Consider the following 25,183-nt stretch of genomic DNA (forward strand, 5'->3'; position numbering starts at 1 on the left):
CTCCCTCCCCTCCCCTCCACGTCACCTCCTCCCCCACTCCCCCTCCCTACCCCCCCCTCCCCTACCCTCCCATCCCTACCCTCCTGCCCCTCCTCCTCCCTCCCTCCCCTCCCTCCCTCCCTCCCCCTCCCCCAAGCGATGGCGGGGAAATAGAAAATGCGCTAGTGGTAATTTACCAAAATTCGCTGGACTCTGGGGCGGTCCCGGCAGATTGAAAACCGCAAATGTTCAGGGTAATGCATTAATTGATAGAGGATTGGTTAACTAACAGAAAGCAAAGAGTGGAGATAAATGGGGGGTTTTCTGGTTGGTGATCAGTGGCTAGTGGTGTGCCTCGGGGATCAGTTTTGGGACCAAAATTGTTTACAATTTACATGGATGATGTGGAGTTGGGGGACCAAGTGTAATGTGTCAAAGTTGGCAGATGACACTCAGATGAGTGGTAAAGTGTGCAGAGAACACAAAGTTTCCAGAGTTTAAGTTTGTGGGCAAGGGTCTGGCAGATGGAGTACAATGTTAGTAAATTAGAGGTCATCCATTTTGGAATAACAGCAAAATGGACTATTATTTAGACGGTAAAAAAATTGCAGCATGCTGCTGTGTAGAGGGATCTACGTATCCTTGTGCATGAATTGCAAAAAGTTGGTTTGCAGGTGCAGCAAGTAATTAAGGCAAATTTAATGTTGTCCTTCATTGCTAGAGGGAGGGAGTTTAAAATCCGGGAGGTTATGTTGCAGCTGTATAGATTTCATAGAATAGAATTTACAGTGCAGAAGGCGGCCATTCGGCCCATAGAGTCTGCACTGGCTCTTGGAAAGAACACCCTACCCAAGGTCAACACCTCCACCCCATCCCCATAATCCAGCAACCCCACCCAACACTAAGGGCAATTTTGAACACTTAAGGGCAATTTATCATGGCCAATCCACCTAACCTGCACATCTTTGGACTGTGGGAGGAAACCGGAGCACCCGGAGGAAACCCACGCACACACGGGGAGGATGTGCAGACAGTGACCCAAGCCAGAATCGAACCTGGGACCCTGGAGCTGTGAAGCGATTGTGCTATCCACAATGCTACCGTGCTGCCCTTAACAGGGTGAGGGAGCTGTATAGGGTGCTGGTGAGGCCACACCTGGAGTAAGGTGTACAGATTTGGTCTCCTTGATTGAGAAAGGATGTACTGGCACTGGAGGGGTGCAGAGGAGATTCACTAGGCTGTTGAGAGGATTGGCTGAATGATGATCATCTTTATTAGTGTCACAAGTAGGCTTACATTAACACTGCAATGAAGTTACTGTGAAAATCCCTTTGTCGCCACACTCCAGCGCCTGTTTTGGTACACTGAGGGAGAATTTGGAATGTTCAATTCACCGAACAAGCACGTCTTTGGGCGGCAGGGTGGAGCAGTAGTTAGCACTGCTGCCTACGGCGCTGAGGACCCGGGTTGGATCCCGGTCCTGGGTCACTGTTTGTGTGGAGTTTGCACATTCTCCCCATGTCTGCATGGGTTTCACCCCCACAACCCAAATATGTGCAGATTAGGTGGATTGATCACGCTATATTGCCCCTTCATTGGGAAAAAAAAATAATTGGGTACTCTTAAGTTTATTTTTTTTAAAACAAGCACATCCTTTGGGACTTGAGAGGAAACCGGAGCGCCCGGAGGAAACCTATGCAGGCAAGGGGAGAACGTGCAGACTCTGCACGTTTGTAACATGGAAGGTACGGGGACTGATCGGGCCGGTGAAGAGGTCCCGAGTCTTCGCGCACTTGAGCTTGAAGCCAGGGATGGTCTTTCTGCAGGAGATGCATCTCCGGGTGAAGGATCAAGTTAGGTTGAGAAAGGGATGGGCTGTTCAGGTATTTCCCTTGGGGTTTGTTTCAAAGTCGTGGTGGTGGCCATCCTGAGCAAAAGGGTGGGGTTTTTAGGTGCCAAGGAAGTGCGGGATGCAGGTGGGAGATTCGTGAGCGGGGTGTTGGAGGGGATGCCGGTGGTGTTAGTGAACGTTTACCCACCGAATCCGGACGACATTGGGTTTGTGAAGAGGTTGCTGAGAATGATTTTGGACCTGGACACACATCAGTTGATTATGGGGGGTGATTTTAATTGTGTGCTAGAACTGAGATTGGACAGGTTGAGCCCTAATTCAGTGAGAAGACTGAGGATGGCGAAAGAGCTGTGAGGATTTATGGGAATGGTGAATCTGTGGAGGTTTAGGAACCTGAGGGAGAGGGGGTACACGCCAGAATTGATGTTTTTGTAGTGAGCCGAGCAGTGTGGTGAGGGTGGAGTATGCGGGAATCGTGATCTCAGATCATGTGCCACACTAGCTGGAAGACAGGCTTAGTTCAAATCAGAAGCTGAAGCCGGAATGGAGGTTAAATTCGGGGATTTTGGCGGACAAGGGATTTCTGTGAGAAGGTGCAGTCAGTGATCAGAGACTATGTGGAGTTGAATCAGAATGGGGAGGTAACCTCGTTCAAGACGCACAGAGATAGGAGGGAGGAGTATGGACGGTTGTTGGACGAGATAGTCTAGGTGGACAGGAAATATTTGTGTGCCCCCACCAGGGAGGGGAAAGGTTACGGGGCTGATCAATAGGTTGATGACTGGGAAGGAAGTGAGGCAGCTATAGAGGGCGAGGGTGCAGTATGAATATGAAGAGAAGGCGAGCTGTATGCTAGCCTATTAGCTACGGAGGTAGGCCGCATCCAGGGAAATTCTGAGTGTATGGACAGGGAAGGGGGAGGTAGTATTGGAGCCGGGGAAGATTAACGGGGCGTTCGGGTAGTACTATGAGAAGTTATATAGGGCTGATCCGGGTGGTGAGGTAAGGGATATGGGGTGGTTTATGGATGAGTTGGAATTCCCAAGGCTGGACGATGAGAGCAGGCAGGTGCTGGAGGAATCACTAGGGGTGAGAGATGTGATGGATAGTATAAAAGGGATGAAGTCGGGAAGGTCCCGGGGTCGGATGGTTACCCGGCGGAATTCTATAAGGAGTTCATGACGGAATTAGCATCACATTTATTTGGGTTGTTTGGCGAGGCGCTGGAGAAGGGGGAGTGCTGGAGACACTAACCCAGGCGCGATCACACTAATCCCGAAGAAAGGGAAGGACCCGTTGGAGTGTGGGTCATACAGACCAATATCAATGTTAAACACGGATGTGAACGTTGGTGGCAGGGAGGAGGAAGGATGTGTTCCTGGGGTTGTCGTGGAGGACCAAACGGGTTTCATAAAGGGCAGGCAGCTTTCCAGTAACATTAGGTGGTTATTAAATGTGATTGTGACCCCGTCGAAGGGACGGGTGCCGGAGGTAGTGGTCTCTGTGGACACCGGCTTTTGACTGGCTGGATACACTAGAGAGGTTCGGAGTTTCTCGGGCTATAAGCGGAATGTCAGAAAGAGTGAGGTATTTCCGGTTAATGCGGCGGGTCAGGGAACCAATATTGGGGTCTTGCCATTTAGGGTTGCTAGGGACAAGTTTAGATTTATCGGGGTTCAGGTGATGGAGGAGTGGATGACGATGCACAAATGGAACCTGACAAAGTTGGTGGAGGAGGTTAGGGAGGACTTTAGGAGATGGGATACGTTACACCTGACGCTGGTGGGGAGGGTCCAGGTGTTAGGTAAAAATGAACGTTCTGCCAAGGTTCCTGTTGCACTACTGCTGGGCAGCGAATGCAAAGAAGGTGAGGCGGTGGTGGGAAGGAGAAGGGTTAGAGTGGATTAGGATGGAGGCGGAGTCGTGGAGGGGGTCAAGCCTGAGGGCGTCCGCTGTCACCATGGCCTTCATTGGGGGAGTGGGCCTAGGAGAGTGCTCTTTCAGAGGGCCGGTGCAGACTCAATTTGCCGAATGGCCTCCTTTGCGCTGTAGGGATTCTATGGAGATATGATGGAAGGGTTCAAAATAGAGCTCTGGACAGAGTAGATAGAGAGAAACAGTTCCATTGGTGGAAGGATTGAGAACAAGAGGACATAATTTTAAGCCGATTGGCAAAATAAACCATGGCGGAATGAGAACCTTTGTACACAGCAAGTGGTCAGGATCTAGCATACACTTCCTGAGGAGAAGAGTCCATCGTGGTTTTCAAAGATGGGTCATTATCTGAAGAAAAACCTTTTGTTGGGCTATGGGGAAAAGGCAGGGGAATGGCTTTAGGTCAGTTCTTGCAGAGTCAGCATGAACACATTGTGCTCCTAAGCTGCCTCGTCTGCTGCAACCAATGATTCTATGGCTCTTCATTCAATGACTATGCTGGAAGTGTCTTATGGGTGAATACATCTTTGAAGGTAGCTAGTCCAGTTTAGAAAATTCTTTGAAACGGCATGAGGGATTCTTGGGTTTGTTTATAAAGGCATGGAGCACAAAAGCAAGAAAACTAGGCTAAATAAAGCACTGATTAGATCCTAGCTGGAGTATTTTGGTCAATTCTGAATACCACACTTTAGGAAGGATATGAAGACATTGAGAAAGTATAGAGGAGATTTGCTAGAATTAAACCATAATGAAGGACTCAGTTATGTGGATGGACTGGAAAAAGTATACTTGTTTTCATTTGAAGAGAGAAAGTTGAAGGCATATTTGATAGAAGTGTTCAAAATCATGAAGAGCTTTGACAGAATAAGTAATGAGAACATTTTTTTAAAATTCATGTGAGCATCGATGGCTGGGCCAGCATTTATTGCCCATCCTGAATTGTCCTTGAACTGAGTGGCTTGCTGCCCATTTCAGGGGCAGTTAAGAGTCAATGACATTGCTGTGGGTCTGGAGTCACATGCAGGCCAGACTCATTAGACTTTTCATTTCAGATTTTTATTGAATTCAAATGTCACCATTTGCCATGATGGGATTTGAATCAGAGTCCCCAGTGCCATCTCTGGATTACTAGTCCAGTGACAACCCCTTCCCATCCTGTTTCCAGTGGCAGAAGGTTTGATAACAAGAGAACACTAATTTAAGGCAATTGGCAGAAGAACCAGAGGTGACACAAGGGAAAGACTTTTGTAACCAGTTGTGATCTGGAATGCACTGCCTGATGGTGTTGACTGATTCAGACTTAGAAAAATAATTGAAGTGGAAAAATCTGCATGGGGAAAAAGCTGGGGAATGGAGACTTTGGATAGCTCTTTCAAAGAGATGCCACAGGCACAATGGACCAAATGGCCTCCTCCTACACTATGAACTGTGTTCAGTTAGAATGCAAGTGGCTAAAATTAAGTTAATATGTGCGTCATGAAATGAAAATCGCTTATTGTCACGAGTAGGCTTCAATGAAGTTACTGTGAAAAGCCCCTAGTCGCCACATTCCGGCTCCTGTCCGGGGAGGCTGGTACGGGAATCGAACCGTGCTGCTGGCCTGCTTGGTCTGCTTTGGATGGTCAAATTTTGGTAACTGGCATAGTCGTTTAAATGAATGCATTTCCTTGAATATTGTCTGATGTTGGGGTTCTTTCTGTCGGTGCTGTGTGTGGTTCATGTGCCATGTTTAATCTGTCCACAGGATGACGTGAATAAAGCGGTGAAGGCAGCAAAAGATGCATTTCGATTTGGATCGCCATGGCGAGTAATGGATGCATCACAACGAGGGGTCCTTATAAATCGCCTAGCTGATCTAATTGAACGTGATAGAGCATATTTGGCAGTAAGTTCTCTGTGTAAGAAACTGGCTTTGTTGAACTTTGGAGCCCACTTTACTTTTTCTATTGCTGTAATGTTTTGCAGAAGCTTTGTCAAAACTCTTTTTATCAGTGTGTTCCCAAATTATGTCCTAAAGTTCCTTCAGGTATATTAACCTCTTTTTTTTTGTCAACGTGGCTTTTCTGCCCCCCACCCGAAGAGTAAACAGGGAGCCTGTCCTGCTAAACAGTCAGAGGGGAGATTTTCACCCTCAGCTGGGTGGAAAGTCACACCTTAGAGGTGCCAACACCACTATGGGTTTGAGCAGTGGCCATTGCTGGGACTGGAGGCAGTGCTCAAAACAGATCATCTAATGGAGGCTGGACTCCAGGTACATTTGGGTATTGGTGGGCCTAGCTGGCAACCTCAGCAAGGGTGAGTTGGGATGGAGGGAGCTGGGGTTGAGGGGGAGAGATGGATGGAGGGGGGTGGAGGTGACTTTGTGTGGAGGGGTAGGTGGGATGCTTCTGATAGGCCCAGTGGACCCCAAAGGAGGTTCCCATCCACCCCTTGCCCAACAGCAGCCCTTTTGGTAAAAGCTGCTGAGCTATTCACCTAGCATGGATCTCCTCTGCCACAGGTAAAATAAGAGCAGGAACAGGATGAGGTACTTAAGAAGTCATAATTTATTGGCCATTCAGCGCCCTCGCAGATCACATGACGCCACCTCTCATTGTGTAATAGGAGGTTGGGGTGGACAGGCCATACGCTGCATTATACAAACCACAACCATTCTGCCTTTAAAACAAGCGGCAGGGTGGCGTAAAGTTTGTCCCATGTGTAGTGATCATAATGCAGGTGCATGTTATTGCTAGTAAAAATTCTCGCCTGATTTTCAAAGGAGTAATATGGTTTGGCGATAGCTGAATGATTTTTACTTCCTTGTACCTAGACATGAAGGCGAACCATTATCACTGAGTAACATGGATTGGTTTAATAATCTTCTGTTAATCTTACACGCTTTTTTTTAAGCTATACTTTGAAGTCAGTTTGAAATTATAATGTAACTGATTAGTCATTTCTCAAATGCTGGTTAAGGTTATACGGTTTAACACATTGAAGATTTGTTCTACAACCTGGGCTAAATGTTAAAATAAACTAACATGCATACTTTTCATTTCAATCACTTAAGTTTGTATTCGGCCCAGTCATATAGGGGAACATGGTAGCACAGTGGTTAGAACAGTTGCTTCACATCTCCAGGGTCCCGGGTTCGATTCCCGGCTTGTGTCACTGTCTGTGCAGAGTCTGCACGTTCACCCCGTGTCTGCGTGGGTTTCCTCTGGGTGCTCTGGTTTCCTCCCACAGTCCAAAAATATGCAGGTTATGTGGATTGGCCATTCTAAATTGTCCTTAATTTCCAAAAAGGTTAGGTGGGGTTACTGGGTTATGGGGATAAGTTGGACTGCACTGTAAATTCTCTGATGTAGGATGAAATTATCTCCTTGATGCTCATAAGATTCTTAAATTGAATGAATTTGGATAGTTTTAATCCTGATCCCAGCTTGGGAACTTCAACAACAGCTTGCATTTATATAGGACCTTTAACATCCACGGCACTTCATAGGAGCTTTATCAGATTTACACTGTGGTGGAACGGGTGCACAGAGTTTTGTCAATGAGGTAAGCTTTAAGCATCTTAAAGGAAGAAATTCCAGAAACTATGGTCCAGCCAGTGGTGGACAGATAAAAATTGGGGATGTGTATGAGACCGCAGAATTGGAGGACTGTAGATATCTTGGGGAGTTGGGGAGGTACGGCTGGAAAAGAGTATTGAGCTCAAGAGGGCAAATTGAGTTATGCTATCCAGGTGTAAGACAGTGAACCCAGGGATGGATGGGATGGGATTTAGTGCAAATGCGAGTACAAGCAGCGGAGTTTTTGATGACTTTAAGTCAATGTTTTTCAAACTTTTTTTCCCCGGAACCCACTTTTACCGACCAGCGGAATTTGGGACCCATGTTCATGATTCACGCTGGCCGACCTTCGCGACATACCATTATTGCTTAACTTGTTGCAACAGGTGATCCTGCTTGGTCCTCATGATCTCATTTAGTTGGTCTCACGGTCTCACTTGCTTCGTCGTTCAATGCTGCATTTCTAATAATAATCATCATCTTTATTGTCACAAGTAGGCTTCATAGAATCATAGGAATCATAGAATTTACAGTGCAGAAGGAGGCCATTCGGCCCATCGAGTCTGCATCGGCCCTTGGAAAGAGCACCCTACTTAAACCCCATGTCGCCACCCTATTCCCTTTATCCCCATAACCCAGTAACCCCACCTAACCTTTTTGGAAATTAAGGACAATTTAGAATGGCCAATCCACATAACCTGCATATTTTTGGACTGTGGGAGGAAACCGGAGCACCCGGAGGAAACCCACGCAGACACTGGGAGAACATGCAGACTCCGCACAGACAGTGACACAAGCCGGGAATCGAACCTAGGACCCTGGAGCTGTAAAGCAAATGTGCTAACCACTGTGCTGCCCACTGCAATGAAGTTACTGTGAAAATCCCCTAGTCGCCACCCTTTGGCGCCTGTTCAGGTGCACTGAGGGAGAATTCAGAATGTCCAAATCTTTTATATTTATTAATTTAGAGTACCCACACATAAATGGGGAGAATGTGCAAACTCCAGATGGACAGTGACCCAGGGCCGGCATCAAACCTGGGACCATGGTGCCATGAAGCAACAGTGCTAACCACTTGCGCCACAGTGCAGCCATAAAATGTCCAAATTACCTAACGGCACGCCTTTCGGGACTTGTGGGAGGAAACCGGATCCGGCACACGGAGGAAACCAACGCAGACACGGGGAGAATGTGCATTCTGCGCACAGACAGTAACCCAAGCCGGGAATCGAACCTGGGACCCTAGAGCTGTGAAACAACAATGCTAACCACTGTGCCACCATGCTGCCCGCATAGCAATGAACTGATGTGGACATTTTATTATTGTAGCGTTGATTTGCCTGTTAATTGGAAACATGGTGGGACCTAGCCCCTAGGGCCCAACAGTGGCTAATTTTTGATCTGATGATAGTGACTTAATTGTAATTCTATTCTGTTTTTCAGTCACTGGAGACATTGGACAATGGGAAACCATACCACATAGCCTTCATGGCAGACCTAAATTTGGTTATCAAGTGTCTCAGGTATGTGTTGTAAAAAGTCGTTACTCTTTGCCTCATGATCCAGAATGGTCTGAAGCCGTGATGATAAAGAAACCACCAATGTCTAACTTGAAGCAATACTGATTTATTGAATCATGATTAAATTAAATAGAGCTATCACTATATTAATAAAGTAAGACCGAGTCTGTTAAACGATAATCTATGATTAAGTATTAACTAATGAAGTCCATGTGCTACTTCTCTAATCTAAACTAGTTCTTGAGTTGTGATCTATCTCTCTCCTCTGCTAACACTACCCAAGATTCCCTGATCTTTCATATTTATACTGGGAACTGGTGGTGCCCGCTAATGTTTGAATTACACTGAGATGTAAACTTTTACTGTTATGCCTATATACATATCATTACACATGCATTACTCTATATACCCTCACCACTTTGTTCTTTGAATTTATATAATAGTGTTGCCTGACTATGTAAAGATTAGTATTCTCCACAAAATTTAGTGTTCCATTTTGCTTCATAAGTACTGGACTCTTTTACTAAGTGATTCAGCCACTGATTTGTAAAAATGCTATGTCCTGTTTACGCTAAACATTCTGCCTTAAATTCTTTTAAAATCAGTTTCTGAGTTACGTTTGAAAATATTGGGCAGAATCTTATCAGCTTACAAGATTCTTGGATGTCAGGATTGCGGATCCCTACCCCGATGGTGTCTTAAGTCCTGTCTGCCTGTGCAATCTTCCAGAGGCTGCCAATTAAGCTGTCTCCAGGAGGCTTGTCCAGTTGGGGATGGTGGACAGGCTCTGCAATCAGTGCAGGGCCAATCAGTGCTGAAGGCTGTGGGACGCAGGCAACTCCACAGGAAGAGTTCGGCACTATCGATGTAGGTGAGAGATTGTGAGGAGGCCTTAAAATGGATGGCTGAATCAGTAAAATTGCTGGGAGGTGGGAACTTGTTAGGTATACAGCCTGACGAGCAACTTACAAGAACTTCCCACTTCAAAGCTGCCTCCATGTGGATTTCACCAATGGTGTCTAAAAACATTTTGGTTCTAAGAAATTCTTTCATGATTGTATTTTTGGCCTTTGAGGGACAAATGGATACTTCGGAAAAAATATACAAAATGTTGCTGTATCAAAAATCACTGATTATTACTGTTTGGGTATTTGAAGGTCATAGCTATTCTAGTATCAGTTTGACCTGAGAAAGATAACTGTTTCAAATTTGAACTGCAATATTTGTTTGACACAGTGGAAGTCTTTTATAATAATAATAATCTTTATTGTCACAAGTAGGCTTACATTTACACTGCAATGAAGTTACTGTGAAAAGCCCCTAGTCGACACATGCTGGTGCCTGTTCGGGTACACAGAGGGAGAATTCAGAATGTCTAAAAAACCTAACAGCACATTTTGTAGGAGGAAACCGGAGCACCCAGAAGAAACCCATGCAGACACAGGGAGAACGTGCAGACTCTGCACAGACAGTGACCCAGGCTGGGAATTGAACCTGGGACCCTGGCGCTGTGAAGCTACAGTGTTCCCCACTGTGCTACCATGCCACCCCATAATCTGAGCAGATTATGTCCATTCCATATTTGCTACAAATAGACTTGCGTTGACTTGGGTATTTTTTGGATTTGAATGTAGTGAGGAATTTGGTAGAGAAGTTACAGAAGCTGTTACAATAGTTAATGATGCTGAAAACACAAGAAACATTATTTGGAGGGTGCTGGGCACCACACTTTAAAAAGGATGTCAAGATCCTGACTGCAGACTCCACCTGGACAGGTGAGGCAGTTTGGTTCCTGTCAGTGTTCAAGGGGCAGTCGCCATTACAGTTGGATGTGGCGTACAGGAGAACACGACCAGCTCAATGCGGGAGAGAAGCTCATTCTACAGTTAAATCTCTCACCCGAGCACTGAGGCGAAGCCAAGTCAGTCCACTTTAACCTGCATTTGCTCAGAAAGAACAACGTATTCACTTCTCGATTAATATCCTTTGGGCAGCACGGTAGCATAGTGGTTCGCACGATTGCTTCACAGCTCCAGTGTCCCAGGTTCGATTCCCGGCTTGGGTCACTGTCTGTGCGGAGTCTGCACGTTCTCCCCGTGCGTGCGTGGGTTGCCTCAGGGTGCTCCGGTTTCCTCCCACAGTACAATGATGTGCAGGTTAGGTGGATTGGCCATGCTAAATTGCCCTTAGTGTCCAAAATTGCCCTTAGTGTTGGGTGGGGCTACTGGGTTATGGGGTTGTATAGGGATAGGGTGGAGGTGTGGGCTTGGGTAGGGTGCTCTTTCCAAGAGTCAGTGCAGACTCGTTGGGCCGAATGGGCTCCTTCTGCACTGTAACTTCTATGATTCCCTTGTGTTATATAGATATTATAGATATTATAGAATTGTCACAAGCAGGCGTGAATTGTATGTTTAAGAACATAGAACAATACAGCACAGCACAGGCCCTTCGGCCCTCGATGTTGTGCCGAGCAATGATCACCCTACTGAAGCCAACGTATCCACCCTATACCAGTAACCCCCCCCCCCCCCCCCCCACCCAATTAACCTTATTTTCCAGGACACTAAGGGCAATTTAGCATGGCCAATCCACCTAACCCGCACATCTTTGGACTGTGGGAGGAAACCGGAGCACCCGGAGGAAACCCACGCACACACGGGGAGGACGTGCAGACTCCGCACAGACAGTGACCCAGCCGGGAACTGAACTTGGGACCCTGGAGCTGTGAAGCATTTATGCTAACCACCGTGCTGCCCCAGTTTGAGACACTAACTCCAACATGGTGATATACACTACAGTCTCCGGGATTGAAGATTCTCCTGAAATCACGAGCATTGGAATGGTCAATGGTGCCCAAATAGGTTATAGGGGCAGGTAATATCCCCTGCTGTATTCCCAGGCAGTAGTTCATCATGAATCTTTTGATGTGGAATTCTACCAGATATGGTGAACACACATTGAAACATTGCAAAGGAGAATCTGGATACGGTAATGAAGGTCACAAACCAGGCATCTGGAATCTACCTTTTTCAATGGAAGTGGTCTGTTGAGGTTACTGAAGGCAGCTCCACTAAGAGATGGGTGCAATTTGGATTTGATGGAAAGGACTATATTAGTTTAGAACCAGGCAATCAATCACATTGCAGTGAAGACTAAAGATAAATGGAATTCTGATCAATCCTAAGGAATGGAGAGGTAATGTCTGAGACACTATCCTTGGGGGTTTGAATGAACCACGATGGAACCCATCAGATCCAGAAAGAGATTGAAATAAATGCTGGGGATGAGGATCAATACTCTGCCAAATTGAACACAGCAGCCTAGCAGAGACCCAAGCTCTATCAGTGGGATTCACCAAGTGTGGCATACACAACAGCTCAAACATCTGACATCCCGGTTCTGGAACCTTCATAATTTACTTCTGATGTCTTCATAATTTACTTCAGATTCAATTGAACAGTGGATCACAAATCCATCAGGTACGGATCCTGATTCTTCAATTGAGACTTTCTGAACTCTCATTTCTATCCAGTATCGGCAATGTGACAGCTCTCTCATTCGGAGGGATCTTCAGGGATGGTTTTTCCCTCGCATTTTCTTATCTTCACCAATTTGGTTGGGTTGAGTGCTTAAACTGAACTTAGTAAATGTATTGAGGATATTTAGCCACATTCTATATTGATAAAAACTGGTCTTGCAAACAAGTGTTGACCGTTGCACCTTGACGACAAACCTGGTGTTCTTGTTTAATAAGGGGATTTCTTGATTGATTTAGGGAATCAGGGGCTATGGGGAGACGGCAGGAAAATTAGGATTAGTAACATATCATCCTTAATCGAATGGTGGAGCAGACTCGACAGGCCGAATGGCCTAATTCTGCTCCTATGTCTTATTGGTCTTAGTGAGGTTGCAGAAGAGATTTACTGCAGTGATACTTGGAACGAGCAACTTCACTGTGTGGTGAGATGACAAAAACTAGAGTTGTTGAGTTTGTAAAGCAGAGAAAGTTAAGAGGAGATTTGATAGACTTGTTCAAAATCGTAGCATTTTAATGGAGTAAATACGAAGAATCTGTTTCCAGTGGCAGAGGTTCAGTAATCTTCCAGACATAATTCCAGAGGTAAAACATCTATTTTACTCAGCAAATTATGGTGATATGCACTGCTGAAAAGCAATGGAAGCGGGATCAAAAGGGAATTGAATGGAAGAAATTTGCATGACACTGTTTTCCCACACCAGATGGACTAAAGCAGATCAAAAAGACATCTCATCACCACCTTCTCTAGGATAATTAGTGAAGAGCAAACAAATGCTGACCTTGACAGTAATGCTCCTATTTCATAACCTTTTTCTAAAGAACAGTGGAGTGGTATTAATTGGACAGCTCTACTAAAGCAGGATAGGCCAATGGGTCTGATTCTGTGTTATATCATTAATTCTATAATATATACTGTAATGTCCTGCAATTTGCAACTTCATCTTTGCGGTTTATCCACGCAGATGTCTTGTATGGCAGATGCCGTTTGAGGGCCCAAATGTTAGTTTACAATAAGAAAGAAAAACCGCCTGAATCAAAACAAAAGAGGGAAGGTGTTGTGGCGTATCAAGTAATAGGAAGCGTGTGCATCATCTATCACCGTTTGCACATGGGTATTCCTTGCTGTGAATTAATGCCTGATCACAGCACAGTATCTGGGCAATCTTTATTCCCATCCAGTTCTGTATGGGAAAATGAGCGAGTCAGAACCAAGTAGTGAATATCCTAGAAAAGTGATGACACTTGTCCAAAAAGTGACAATATTAGACTGAAAAATGGTGCACATGAATAGTGTCAATATTGTTTTTCTTTATTTGCTTAATTTATTAAAAATAATTTTCATTGCTTTCAACCCTTGCGTGTCAAATTTTAGGATGGCTGCAATCTATTTAATTGACTTCCATTGTAAAGTATGTCCGTCGGACACCAAGCTGTTCCAATACAACTACAACACTGGCACCTACCCAGCAATATGGAAAATAGCCAGGTTGTCCTGTACACAGGAAACAGGATAAATCCAACCCAGCCAATTAGTGCTCCATCAGTCTACTCTTGATCATCAGTAAAGTGATGGAAGGGGTCATTAACAGCAATAACCTTACTGCCGAAAGGGGTCAGCAATAACCTCACTGCCGCTCAATTTGGGTTCTGCCAGGATCGATCAGCTCCTGACCTCATTGCAGCCTTGGTTCATAGAACGTACCGTGCAAAAGGAGCCATTTAGCCCATCAAGTCTGCTCTGACTCACTTAAGTCCTCAATTCCACCCTAATCCCCTAACCCCTCCTAACCTTTTTGGACACTAAGGGCAATTTAGCATGGCCGATCCACCTAACCTGCACGTCTTTGGACTGTGGGAGGAAACCAGAGCACCCGGAGGAAACCCACACAGACTCCGCACAAACAGTGGCCCAGCAGGTTCAAAGATGGGCAAACAAGCTGAACTCCAGAGGTGAGGTGAGAGTGACTGCACTTTACCAATGTACGGCATCGAGGAGCCCTAGCAGAACTGGAGTCCAGTGGGAATCGGGGGAAAAACCCTCTGCTGGTTGGAGTCACACAGGAAGATGGTTGTTTTGGCTGGAGGTTAATTGTTGTATATGTCCAATTCAGCTACTTCGACCAGTGTATTAATCAAAAGTTTTCCAGGTGCCCTCATTTGCGAGATGAACAAAGCACAAAACAGGTTCAATGCCATTTTATTCACAATCTCTCACTCAACAAAGTATGACTCGGACTCACAGCTGAGCTCTAGGTTTTTTCAAAAAACGTTTTAGTAAGGCTTTTGTAATTTTTTAACAACAATTTTAAATACAAACATAGCACAGTGAATAACAAACCCCCCTGGGCGAACTTGATCTTCTCAAGCCTGAGAAACCTGGTCATGTCACTAACCCAAACCCCCGATTTCGGGGGTTCCGCATCCCTCCATGCCAATATCCGTCTCCAGGCTACCAGGGAGGCAAAGGCGAAAACTGCAGCCACTTTTGCCCCCTGGACTCCCGGGTCTTCCGACACTCCAGAAATCGCCACCTCTGGACTCTGAGCCACCCTTGTCTTTAGTACCGGGGACATGACATCGGCAGATCCTTGCCAGAATCCCCTAAGCTTCGGACATGCCCAAAATATGTGGACTTGATTCGCGGTCCCTCCCGCTCACCACCCACAGTCAAGGGTGCCCGGTGTACCACCTTAAATTGTATCAGGCTGAGCCTGGCACACAATGAGGACATGTTAACTCTACTCGGAGCATCCTCCCACAGACCTGCCTCTAGTTCCTTGCCCAACTCAACCTCCCATTTACACTTTACCTCCCCTATCTGGGTTCCCTCCCACTCCATGAGCTCTGTATACATTTCTGTGACCTTACCCTCCCCCACTCCCGTTTTTGAAACTACCGTATCCTGTATCCCCTGATGCGGTAGAAGCGGAAAGGTCGAGACCTACCTCCGTGCAAAGTCCCTCGCCTGAAAATACCGGGACCCATTCCCACCTGGAAGCTCAAAAGGCTCCTCCAAGTCCCCTAACCGCTCAATCCATCGCTGCCGCCTCCGAAACCCCCATCTAGCCTCCTCAGCACAAACTGGTGGTTCCCACAAATTGGAGTCCATACCGACGCTCCCTCCACTCCCAAGTGTCTCAGCCACTGTCACTGTGCCCACATCCTCAAAGCCGCGACTACCATCAAGCTTGTGGAGTACCGAGCTGGCGAGAACGGCAGAAGTGCCATTACCAGTGACCTCAAGCTTGTACCCTTACATGATGCCACCTCCACCCACTCCCACACCAACCCCACTACCCACTTCCTGATCATAGCTATATTTGTCACCCAATAATAGTTCCTAAAATTTGTTCTGGCCAAATCTCTTCCCCTGCCTCCTCGCCTGCATCACAAATACCTCACTCGTACCCATATTCAATTTATACCCCGAAAAGTGGCCAAATTCCCCTAGGATCCTCGCAATCTCTTCAATCCCCACAGCGGGTCAAATATATATAGGAGTAGGTCATCCGCGTATAACAAGACCCTGTGTCCCCCCACCCCCTGCCAGTCCTTTGATACTCTCAGCGCCATCACCAGTGACTCTATAGCCAAGGCAAACAGACTTGGGGAGAGTGGACATCCCTGCCTCGTCCCCCGGTGCAGCCGAAAATATTCCAAGCCCACCCGGTTTGTCTGCATGCTCGCCACCAGTGCCTGGTGCAACAACCGGACCCAGTCCACAAAGCCGCGCACAAATCCAAACAACCCCAGGACCTCCCACAGGTATTCCCACTCCACCCAGTCAAAGGCCTTCTCTGCATCCCTACCCTCAGGAGGGCATCATAATCACATTTAAAAGCCTCCTGATGTTGGCAGTCAACTCCCTCCCTTTTACAAACCCCGTCTGGTCCTCCCCTATCACCCCTAGCACACAGTCCTCTATTCCCGAGGCCAAGATCTTGGCTAGCAATTTGGCGTCCACATTCAGAAGGGAGATTGGTCTGTATGACCCGTATTGTTCCAGGTCCTTCTCCTGTTTCAAAATCAGGGAAATTGAAGTCTGTGACATCGTTGGGGGAAGAACACCTTGCTCCCTCGCCTCATTAAACACCCTTTCCAGCAAGGGCCCCAGCACCCCGGAGAACGTCTTGTAAAATTCCACTGGGTACCCATCCAGCCCCGGGGCCTTGCCTGACTGCACAGCCTCCAGTCCTTCCACCACTTCCAACCGCCCAATTGGGGCCCCTAGATCCTTTTCCCTCGGAAACTCCAGCCCTTCCAAAAACTGCCTCATCTCCTCCACCCTAACTGGGGGTTCCGACTCGTACAGCCTATTATAAAATTTCCTGAACATCCCATTTACTCCCGTTGGGTTCAAGGTCGTGTTTCCCCCCTCTAGCCTTCACTCTTCCTATCTCCCTAGCCACCCCCCATTCCCTAAGCTGGTGTGCTAACATCCTGCTGGCCTTCTCCCCATATTCATACACTGCCCCTCTCGCTTTTCTCAATTTCCCCACCGCCTGCCCTGTAGATAACAAACCAAACTCCATCTGCGGCTACTGCCGCTCCTTCAACAGCCCCGCTTCCGGGGCCTCCGAGCATCTCCTGTTGTCTACCTGAAGAATCTCCCTAACCAGCCTGTCCATCTCTGCCTGCTCCACCTTCTCCCTATGTGCCCATAACAAAATAAACTCCCCTCACCCCCCCCCCCCCCAACTACTGCCTTCAGCGTTTCCCAAACCGTTGCTGCCAAATCCTCCCGTGTTGTTTATCTCCACATAATTCCGAATACCCTCCCTCACCTGCACACACCACCTCCACCAGCAGTCCTACATCTAATCTCCAATCCGACACTACAATCGCGAATACTCGGCGTCTACCATCCCCGACAGCAAAGCCCTTTCCAAAACGAAAAAAATCGACCTGTGAGTACACTTTGTGAACATGGGAGAAAAAAGAAAACTCCTTTCGATCGCGGTCGCCCAAACCTCCACGGAACCACCCCTCCCATCTGCTCCATAAACCCCTTTAATTCCTTTGCAGCTGCTGACACCCTCCCTGACCTCGAACTCGACCGATCCAGCCTTGGATCCAAAACAGTGTTAAAGTATCCCCCATGATAGCCGATGCGAGTCCAGATCAGGAATCTTCCCCAATACCCACCTCATGAACTCCACATCATCCCAGTTTGGTGCGTAGATGTTCACTAATACGACCGGCATCCCCTCCAGCATCCCACTCACCATAACGTACCTATCCCCCGAGTCCACCACTATGCTTCCCACTTCAAATGACAGCCGCTTATTAATCAGAATCGCTACCCCCCCCCCCCCCCCCTAGTTTTAGAGTCTAGTCCCAAATGGAATACCTGCTCAACCCACTCCTTCCTCAGCCTAGTCTGATCTACCACACTTAGGTGTGTCTCCTGTAGCATTGCCACATCCGCCTTTAAACACTACAGATGGGCCCTCTTGACCGGCCCATTCCGCTCTCTCGCATTCCATGTGATCAGCCTGGTCGGGGGGCACCCCCCCTGCCGATCAACCATAGCCCTTCCTAGGCCAGCCTCCAGCCCGCACCCTGCACCTCTTCAGGCCTGTCCTCGGACGGTCACCGTCATTGGACCCCCCCCACCTTATAGTCATTCGCCAATCCCTCCCCTGTCAGCAGATCTACACCTCCCTCTTCCTTCCTCCCCCCCAGCCCCATAACTGTATAACAATCCTAACCCCCATCAACAAACTTATCAGCTGCTCGTCCTCCACTGCGCTTCCGCGAGCTAGCCCACCCAGCTAGTCTGGTAGCTACCCCAAGCATCCTACCCCCCAGCTCAACCAACGTAAATAAACAAACATTACAATCCCCAGCAAACGGAAAGAAGAAAAATCAACCCACCATCCCCCATTAAGAACAAAGAAGTAACAAAGTAAACCGACAGGCAAAACTAAGCAACGGCTCCAAATATAGTGCAAAAACGGTTCATACGAACCAGAAGAAAAGCAGTTTTAACAAAGGTTTTAAAACATAAACACTCGCTCCAACGTTCAATGTCCTTCATCTCCTGCCAGTCCCTTGTCCCTGACAAAGTTCATCGCCTCCTCTGGCTAAACAAATTAAAGTGTTTGTTCAGCAGAGGGCAGCAGAGCAGAGCTTCTGATTGGCTGTTCCGGGGAGATTTGCATACGTGCAGTACGGTCAGCGTAAGCTGAAGGTGGTTTGTGAAGGGGCTGTTCTCGAGTGACAGCTTTACCCGAAACACTACTTACGTTGTGGGTCCCACCCATCCTCCTCCTCTAACCAAAAAAAAGTTCTGTCCGTTGGATTGCTAAACTAACAAGTTTTTTTTTTAGTTTTCAGTAGTTGGGAAGTTAGTTCAGTGGGAATGGAGGCGAGGGCAGTTGAATGTTCCTCCTGCAGAATGTGGGAGGAAAGGGTCACCTCTAGTGCCCCTGCTGACTACATCTGCGGGAAGTGCACCCAACTCCAGCTCCTCGAGAACCGCGTTAGGGACCTGGAGCTGGAGGTGGATGAACTTCGGATCATTCGGGAGGCGGAGGAGGTTATTGAGAGGAGTTATAGGGAGGTAGTCACACCTCAGGTAAAAAAAGAAGGTAGATGGGTTACCGTCAGGGGAGGGAGAGGGAACCGGCAGGCAGTGCAGGGATCCCCTGTGGTCGTTCCCCTCTATAACAAGTATACCGTTTTGGATACGGTTGCGGGGGACGACTTACCAGGGGTAAGCAATAGGGCACAGGTCTCTGGCACAGAGTCTGTCCCTGTTGCTCAGAAGGGAAGGGAGAAGAGGAACAGAGCACTTGTCATTGGGGACTCCATAGTTAGAGGAACAGACAGGAGGTTCTGTGGGAACGAAAGAGACTCACGGTTGGTGTGTTGCCTCCCAGGTGCCAGGGTTCATGATGTCTCTGATCGTGTTTTTGAGATCCTTAAGAGGGAGGGTAGCAGCCCCAAGTTGTGGTCCACATAGGTACCAACAACATAGGTAGGAAGAGAGATGGGGATTTGAGACAGAAATTCAGGGAGCTAGGGTGGAAGCTGAGAGCTAGAACAAACAGAGTTGTTATCTCTGGGTTATTACCCGTGCCACGTGCTAGCGAAGTGAGAAATAAGGAGAGAGAGGAGTTGAACACGTGGCTACAGGGATGGTGCAGGAGGGAGGGTTTTGGTTTCCTGGATAATTGGGGCTCATTCTGGGGTAGATGGGACCTCTACAAACAGGATGGTCTTCACCTGAACCAGAGGGGTACCAATATCCTGGGGGGGAGATTTGCTAGTGCTCTTCGGGGGGGTTTAAACTAATTCAGCAGGGGGATGGGAACCTAAATTGTAGTCCCAGTGTACAGGATGTTGAGAGTAGTGAGGTCAGGGATAGGGTTAAAAGTTCGAAAGAGGGCACCGGCAAGCAAGACGCTGGTTTGAAGTGTGTCTACTTCAACGCCAGGAGCATCCGGAATAAGGTGGGTGAGCTTGCAGCATGGGTTGGTACCTGGGATCTCGATGTTGTGGCGATTTCGGAGACTTGGGTAGAGCAGGGACAGGAATGGTTGTTGCAGGTTCCAGGATTTAGATGTTTCTGTAAGAACAGAGAAGATTGTAAAAGAGGGGGGGGGGGGTGTCATTGTTAATCAAGGAAAGTATTACGGCGTTAGAAAGGACGTTTGAGGATTCGTCCACTGAGGTAGTATGGGCCGAGGTGTGGAACAGGAGAGGAGACGTCACCCTGTTGGGAGTTGTCTATAGACCTCCGAATAGTTCCAGAGATGTAGAGGAAAGGATTGCAAACATGATTCTCGACAGGAGCGAGAGCAACAGGGTAGTTGTTATGGGGGACTTTAACTTTCCAAATATTGACTGGAAATACTATAGTTCGAGTACTATAGATGGGTCAGTTTTTGTACAGTGTGCGCAGGAGGGTTTTCTGACACAGTATGTAGACAGGCCAACAAGGGGCGAGGCCGCATTGGATTTGGTACTGGGTAATGAACCTGGCCAGGTGTTAGATTTAGATGTAGGTGAGCACTTTGGTGATAGTGATCACAACTCGGTTATGTTTACTTTAGCAATGGGCAGGGATAGGTATATACCGCAAGGCAAGAATTATAGCTGGGGGAAAGGCAATTATGATGCTATTCGGCAAGATTTAGGATGTATAGGATGGGGAAGGAAACTGCAGGGGATGGGTACAATCGAAATGTGGAGCTTTTTCAAGGAACAGCTACTGCATGTCCTTGATAAGTATGTACCTGTCAGGCAGAGAGGAAGTTGTTGAGCAAGGGAACCGTGGTTTACTAAGGAAGTTGAAGCACTTGTCAAGAGGAAGAAGAAGGCTTATGTTAGGATGAGACATGAAGGCTCAGTTAGGGCACTCGAGAGTTACAAGTTAGCCAGGAAGGACCTAAAGGGAGAGTTAAGAAGAGCGAGGAGAGGACACAAATAGTCGTTGGCGGATAGGATCAAGGAAAACCCTAAGGCTTTCTATAGGTATATCAAGAACAAAAGAATGACTAGAGTAAGTTTAGGGCCAATCAAGGATAGTAGTGGAAAGTTGTGTGTGGAATCAGAGGAGATAGGGGAAGCGTTAAATGGATATTTTTCGTCAGTGTTTACACTGGAGAAAGACAATGTTGTCGAGGAGAATACTCAGGTTCAGTCGACCAGGCTAGATGGAATTGGGGTTCAAAAGGAGGAGGTGTTAGCAATTTTGGAAAATGTAAAAATAGATAAGTCCCCTGGGCCAGATGGGATTTATCCTAGGATTCTCTGGGAAGCCAGGGAGGCGATTGCAGAGCCTTTGTCCTTGATCTTTGTGTCGTCTTTGTCGACAGGAATAGTGCCGGAAGACTGGAGGATAGCAAATGTTGTCCCCTTGTTCAAGAAGGGGAGTAGAGACAACCCTGGTAATTATAGACCTGTGAGCCTTACTTCGGTTGTGGGTAAAATGTTGGAAAAGGTTATAAAAGATAGGGTTTATAATCATCTTGAAAAGAACAAGTTGATTAGTGATAATCAACACGGTTTTGTGAAGGGTAGGTCATGCCTCACAAACCTTATTGAGTTTTTTGAGAAGGTGACCAAACAGGTGGATGAGGGTAAAGCGGTTGATGTGGTGTATATGGATTTCAGTCAGGCGTTTGATAAGGTTCCCCACGGTAGGCTATTGCAGAAAATAAGGAAGTATGGAATTGAAGGTGATTTAGCGGTTTGGATCAGTAATTGGCTAGCTGAAAGAAGACAGAGGGTGGTGGTTGATGGCAAATGTTCATCCTGGAGTTCAGTTACTAGTGGTGTACCGCAAGGATCTGTTTTGGGGCCACTGCTGTTTGTCATTTTTATAAATGACCTGGAAGAGGGTGTAGAAGGATGGGTTAGTAAATTTGCAGATGACACGAAGGTCGGTGGAGTTGTGGATAGTGCTGAAGGATGTTATAGGATACAGAGGGACATAGATAAGCTGCAGAGCTGGGCTGAGAGGTGGCAGATGGAGTTTAATGCGGAAAAGTGTGAGGTGGTTCACTTTGGAAGGAGTAACAGGAATGCAGAGTACTGGGCTAATGGCAAGATTCTTGGTAGTGTAGATGAACAGAGAGATCTCTGCATCCAGGTACATAAATCCCTGAAAGTTGCCACCCAGGTTAATAGGGCTGTTAAGAAGGCATATGGTGTGCTAGCCTTTATCAGCAGGGGGATTGAGTTTCGGAGCCACAAGATCATGCTGCAGCTGTATATAACTCTGGTGCGGCCGCACCTGGAGTACTGCGTGCAGTTCTGGTCACCACATTATAGGAAGGATGTGGAAGCTTTGGAAAAGGTTCAGAGGAGATTTACTAGGATGTTGCCTGGTATGGAGGGAAGGTCTTACGAGGAAAGGCTCAGGGACTTGAAGTTGTTTTCGTTAGAGAGGAGAAGGCTGAGAGGTGACTTAATAGAGACATATAAGATAATCAGAGGGTTAGATAGGGTGGACAGTGAGAGTCTTTTTCCTCGGATGGTGATGACCAACACGAGGGGACATAGCTTTAAATTGAGGGGTGGTAGATATAGGACAGATGTCAGAGGCAGTTTCTTTACTCGGAGAGTAGTAGGGGTGTGGAACGCCCTGCCTGCAACAGTAGTAGACTCGCCAACTTTAAGGGCATTTAAGTGGTCACTGGATAGACATATGGATGAAAATGGAATAGTGTAGGTCAGATAGGCTTCAGATGGTTTCACAGGTCGGCGCAACATCGAGGGCCGAAGGGCCCGTACTGCGCTGTTATGTTCTATGTTCTAAAGTTCCTGGCCCGTGTACTTGACCCACAAAACCCGCTGGGTATGACATGCCAAACTTCACCCCCTTCTTAAAGTGGGCCGATTTTTGCCTTATTGAAGCTCGTCCTTTTGGCCAGCTCTGCACCCAGGTCTTGGTAGACAAGAAGCTCTCTGCCTTCCCATGTGCAGCGCCTTGTCTGCCTGACCCACCTCAAAATCTGTTTCTTATCCAGGAACCAGTATCTCCGTCGTCCTCGGCGGCTCGTTTCTCTTCTGCTTCCTCATTAGTGCACCATGCCCACTTCCAAGGGCCGAGCAAACGCTCCTTCACCCAGCAACTTCTAAAACATTCATGCCACATATGCACCGGCGTCCACTCCCTCACTGCCCTTGGGAAGGCCCATGATCCTTCGATTCTGCCTACGTGATCTATATTCTAGATCCTCCACTTTGTTCTGCAGTCTCTTCTGATGGTCTCATCAGCCCCATGCAAGCTGTTCATCATGCTCACCCACCACCTCCTCTACCTTCTGGATCGCCTGGCCCTGGGTTTCTCACCTTAGTTCCATGCAGTCGATCCCCACCACCCTGGCCAAGTCCTCCGGATACACCTTCCTCTGCTGAGCAAATTTCTCATGCAGAAACGCCACAAGTTGATCCTTCGACCACTGGGCCGGCAGACTCCAACCCTGACCCTCCACCATCTTTCCCTGTGTCGCAGGCTCCAACCCTGATTTCGACGAACGCTCTCTTTTTAGACCACTTCTGGTCCACGAGTCTATAAACCGGTGGGATACTCTCTTTCACCTGACCAGCACCTTGTACTGTCACTCAGTTCCACCGTAAATTGGAGGAAAAGGTCCAAAAAGTCCACCATGAGCGGGAGCCACCAAATGTGTGACCACTCACACCATGGTTGCCACAGGAAGTCCCTAAGCTCCAGATTTTACTTGCTCTAGGTTTTACCTTGGTGAAGAAGGCTAGCCAGGCTACGATCACACTTTATGGATGTCTTCTCTGGGCTTTGAAACCCAAGGTTCCTTCTTCTTGCGATGGTTGTCCCTGAGGGACTCCTAGGTTATTGCTGAAGATCTGTTCCAAATGTTTCTTCCTTTATCCTAGAATAAATAAAGAACAAAGAAAATTACAGCACAGGAACAGGCCCTTCGGCCCTCCCAGCCTGCGCCGATCCAGATCCTTTATCTAAACCTGTTGCCTATTTTCCAAGGTCTACTTCTCTCTGTTCCCCACCCATTCATATATCTGTCCAGATGCATCTTAAATGATGCTATCGTACCCGCCTCTACCACCTCCGCTGGCAAAGCATTCCAGGCACCCACCACCCTCTGCGTAAAAAACTTTCCACGCACATCTCCCTTAAACTTTTCCCCTCTCACCTTGAAATCGTGACCCCTTGTAATTGACATCCCCACTCTTGGAAAAAACTTGTTGCTATCCACCCTGTCCATACCTCTCATAATTTTGTAGACCTCAATCAGGTCTCCCCTCAACCTCCGTCTTTCCAATGAAAACAATCCTAATCTACTCAACCTTTCTTCATGGCTAACACCCTCCATACCAGGCAACATCCTGGTGAACCTCCTCTGCACCCTCTCTAAAGCATCCACATCCTTCTGGTAATGTGGCGACCAGAACTGCATGCAGTATTCCAAATGTGGCCTAACCAAAGTCCGATACAACTGTAACATGACCTGCCGACTAGTATGCTAAAATTGAGTTATAGGTCTACGCCCACAAATGGCCATTGTTGCATCCAGACCCCAACTCATTAATGAGAAAAACAGGATACTCCTGTTTATCCAGGGTGATTCAATCAACGCCCTTTGTCCTCTGAAACACCCTCATCTGACCAGCCATCAGCTTGTTATACAGTCAGAGAGGTTTGCAGCATGGAAACAGGCCCTTCAGCCCAACTTGTCCATGCCATCCAGTTTTTACCACTAAACTAGTCCCAATTGCCCGCATTTGGCCCATATCCCTCTATACCCATCTTACCCATGTAACTAAATGCTTTTTAAAAGACAAAATTGTACCCGCTGTAATTATATGTATTGTGCCTGTGTAGTAAAGGGTTAACATCTGAAACTGTGTGCAAATCAAACACTAGATGGCGTTACTAATTTATTGTATATAAGACAACATCTCAAGGAATTCTGAGAGAAGCTGAAGAGAACATGATGAGAAGCTGAGGAGAACAGAGTGAGAATTGATTGTAGAGATATAGTACAAAGTCAAGTCATTGTGTTGTTTATTAGTTAGATAGAATGTTGATTACTGTACTACAGATTTAGTATTATTAGTTTAGTAGCTGTTACACTACATATCTGACTATCTTGGAGGAAAAGGCAAGGAATATGACATGGTACCAGGATATTGCTGAAGTTATCCAGGTTAGACAAAAACTAGCATGCGACTCAGACTTCGAAAACACAACTCAGACTTCGAAGAACAGACTGCTTACAGACCTGCCACTTTTAAATGCAGAAGAATCCCAAACTCGTGGAGAAAGTGCAATCTCTACGATAGCTCAGGA

General features: G+C 47.1%; 1 protein-coding gene across 1 annotated transcript in view; it reads left to right on the plus strand.

Annotated features, from left to right (window-relative positions):
- The window catches only part of LOC119978289 (aldehyde dehydrogenase, mitochondrial-like), an 86,430-nt gene that overhangs the window by 6,202 nt on the left and 55,045 nt on the right, over positions 1-25,183 (plus strand). Inside the window, exons 2-3 of the mRNA XM_038819805.1 lie at positions 5,511-5,651; positions 8,767-8,846. Of these exons, the coding sequence (XP_038675733.1) occupies positions 5,511-5,651; positions 8,767-8,846 (221 nt within the window). The remainder of the gene's footprint in view (positions 1-5,510; positions 5,652-8,766; positions 8,847-25,183) is intronic.

This window comes from Scyliorhinus canicula, chromosome 1, assembly GCF_902713615.1.
Source record: "Scyliorhinus canicula chromosome 1, sScyCan1.1, whole genome shotgun sequence".
NCBI lineage: Eukaryota > Metazoa > Chordata > Chondrichthyes > Carcharhiniformes > Scyliorhinidae > Scyliorhinus > Scyliorhinus canicula.